Genomic DNA, 2638 nt, shown 5'->3' on the forward strand with positions numbered 1-2638 from the left:
CCACTAATTCCAGAGGCGTGGCTCATTAATTATTGACCTGCATTAGCTGTGCATGATCCACAATTATTGGACCGGCAAACATACATACAACTTCTGGAAAGTAGCTTATTTTCCGAAAAAAGTAGATGAAGACAAGATTTTATACCTTGAAAAAGAAAGTAAAAATTAAAGGGTAGAATCCATCTAAGCAGTAAGCAAACTTCAAGCAGATAAAGGAAAAGAAAAACTTTATTCGAATTCTCTAAAGAATATAGTAGTTAGAATTTATTGAATGAAAGGGTTTAAGATTCAACCACCCCTTCCATGAATGGAAGGGTTGATTGATTCCACCATCTAGCATGTCTTTTTATTTGGACCAAGATGAACCCTTTTGACGAGTCTAACTTTCAAACCATGTTTCATTTGAACGATAATAGAAGCACTTGGAGAAATGGTTTGAGCTTCCTCTAGTTGGATATGGTAACTGTGTATGATGGTGGCTGCTATCATTTTCATCTGAATGAATGCCATTTCCTTCCCTAGACAAGTTCTTGGTCCAGCATTAAATGCTGGAAATTTAAAAGATGGCTCATGTTTGATCTTTCCTTGTTCCGAAATCCATCGTTCTGGCCTGAATTCTAAGCAATCTTTTCCCCATATAGTCTCCATTCTCCCCATTGTGTAGAATGATAGCACAATTCTCGTGTTTGGATTAACACGGTGACCACTTGGAAGGATGTCAGATTCAAGTGAAACTTTATGCTCCAAAGAAACTGATGGAAATAGCCTCAGAGTTTCACACAAAGCAGCATGTAGATAGATCAGTTTTCGTGTTTCTTCTATGTTGAAAAGCTTGGTGTTTTCATCTTCTTTTAGTTGCAATTGTTGTTGAATCTCTTTCCTAATCCTTGTCTCTACTAAGGGGTTTTCAGCTAAGAGCCAAAAAAACCAAGTGATAGCTGCACTTGTGGTGTCTCTCCCAGCCAGCATCAAATTTAAAAAAGTATCCCTCAAAAATTCTTGTACATTACCCGTATTACTTCCATTCTTCCATAGATTGTATGCTTTAATATAGGCAGTAAATAAGTCGAAGTCCTCATCTTTGATTATTTTGTTCATCAACTCTTCTTGCTTACGTGAAATGCAAGGATATAGAAATCGATCAAAAGCTTCCCATGCTTGAATGAGCTTCTTCTCTTTTCCAATTTGAAGCCATCTTTGCAATTTCCAACAGCCTTCTGGTAAGATATGTCTATACAAAAGTGCATCCACAGCATCATTGAACGCTTTTTCACATGGAACATGAGGCAAACCAATGGATAAACTTTTTGGATCATGGTCAAGTAATAATTTGCTAATAGCATCAAAAGTAAATCTCTGGAAAATGTCTTGCAAATCAAACGGTGTGCCTTGTTCTGCAAAAGTATCAAGAATTGGTTGGAGCCCTTTTTCAAAAGTATCCCACATGTTCCTCTCTAACAAAGTTTGGAACTTGGCATGGCTCATTAAAGACATGGTGGTCTTCCTATGAATTTCCCATAATTCGGAATCAACATTGAAGATTCCATTTCCTAAAATATCGAATATTTTTTGGAATTCAAGACCCTTTGGATAGTTTGAGAAATTTTTACTAAGGACATGGTGGATATTTGCAGGATCACTAGTAGCTAACATATTGGAATTGGTAAGTACAGGACCATAGAACTCAAATGTGCCCCCAGTTTCCACAAGAACAGAAGTTGCAAAATCATGGACACGGTGAGCATTTCGAATAAGCCCCGGTAACATTCCAACGAGAGGCCAATTTGTTGGCGCTGAGCTTTTGCACCATCTTTTTGTAAGGTACCACCATGTAGAATAAGTGAAACACATGATAATTATAATCAATAGAGAAAGAGAAAATTCAAGGACATCCATTTGATTGAGGTTCTTTTTTTCTTTCAAACTAGCTTTCCTTCTCTTTGTGTTTTGTAGGACACTTATAGAACATGAGATCAGTCATTTTCCACTCACTATTTATAGCCCCACAAGAGTTTTGGCAAGCAAGTTATATATGGCTGAAAGTCCCTTAAATTATATCTACGGTATATAAACGTATACATCTCAATGAAGAAGATAAGGATGTGGGAATCTGGCAGGGAATGGTACATCGTCTCAGTCATAGAGGATAAGTTGGTATATATAAGCTCATTCATTTCATATTAATATCAGTTGTCTCCTTGTGGGAAATCTCTACGCGGGAAAGAAAAAGTTTATTATGCTTATATTTAAAGCACTTTTATTAGTTCTTTCCCAAATGGCAACTAGAGTAAATTTGAAACTTTTACACACGTTGAAAACGAAAGTTTACTCAACGAAAACTATAAAATATAGGGATCCAACTCCCCTTCATTTCCTAGTCTCTCTATTTCTCCGAGTTCCTACTTGGATTTGATACACTTCTCCAAGTTCCTCTATAAATCAGTTCAAGCATGGGGAAAAAATAAATTCAAGGTATGAAAACTGAAAATTAAGGACCGTTGTTTGTGGATTGAAAGTTAATTGAAACCATAAGGCAAATTGTATAGTCTTGTTGGAACGGAGCAGCAAAAAGCCTTATCGGTTTGTAAATTATAATGGTTAAACTGTCTGCAGAGATGTTCTATCAACGATAAGATCA

The 2638-nt window shown here is 36.4% G+C and overlaps 1 protein-coding gene across 1 annotated transcript; it reads right to left on the reverse strand.

Annotated features, from left to right (window-relative positions):
* Window positions 1-210: 210 nt before the first annotated feature.
* LOC109213957 (alkane hydroxylase MAH1-like) lies at window positions 211-1943 on the reverse strand. The gene has a single exon (XM_019377804.1). The coding sequence runs from the start codon at window positions 1894-1896 to the stop codon at window positions 334-336; it is 1563 nt and encodes a 520-aa protein (XP_019233349.1). The 5' UTR covers window positions 1897-1943; the 3' UTR covers window positions 211-333.
* Window positions 1944-2638: the final 695 nt, after the last annotated feature.

The sequence above is a fragment of the Nicotiana attenuata genome, unplaced genomic scaffold, assembly GCF_001879085.1.
Source record: "Nicotiana attenuata strain UT unplaced genomic scaffold, NIATTr2, whole genome shotgun sequence".
NCBI lineage: Eukaryota > Viridiplantae > Streptophyta > Magnoliopsida > Solanales > Solanaceae > Nicotiana > Nicotiana attenuata.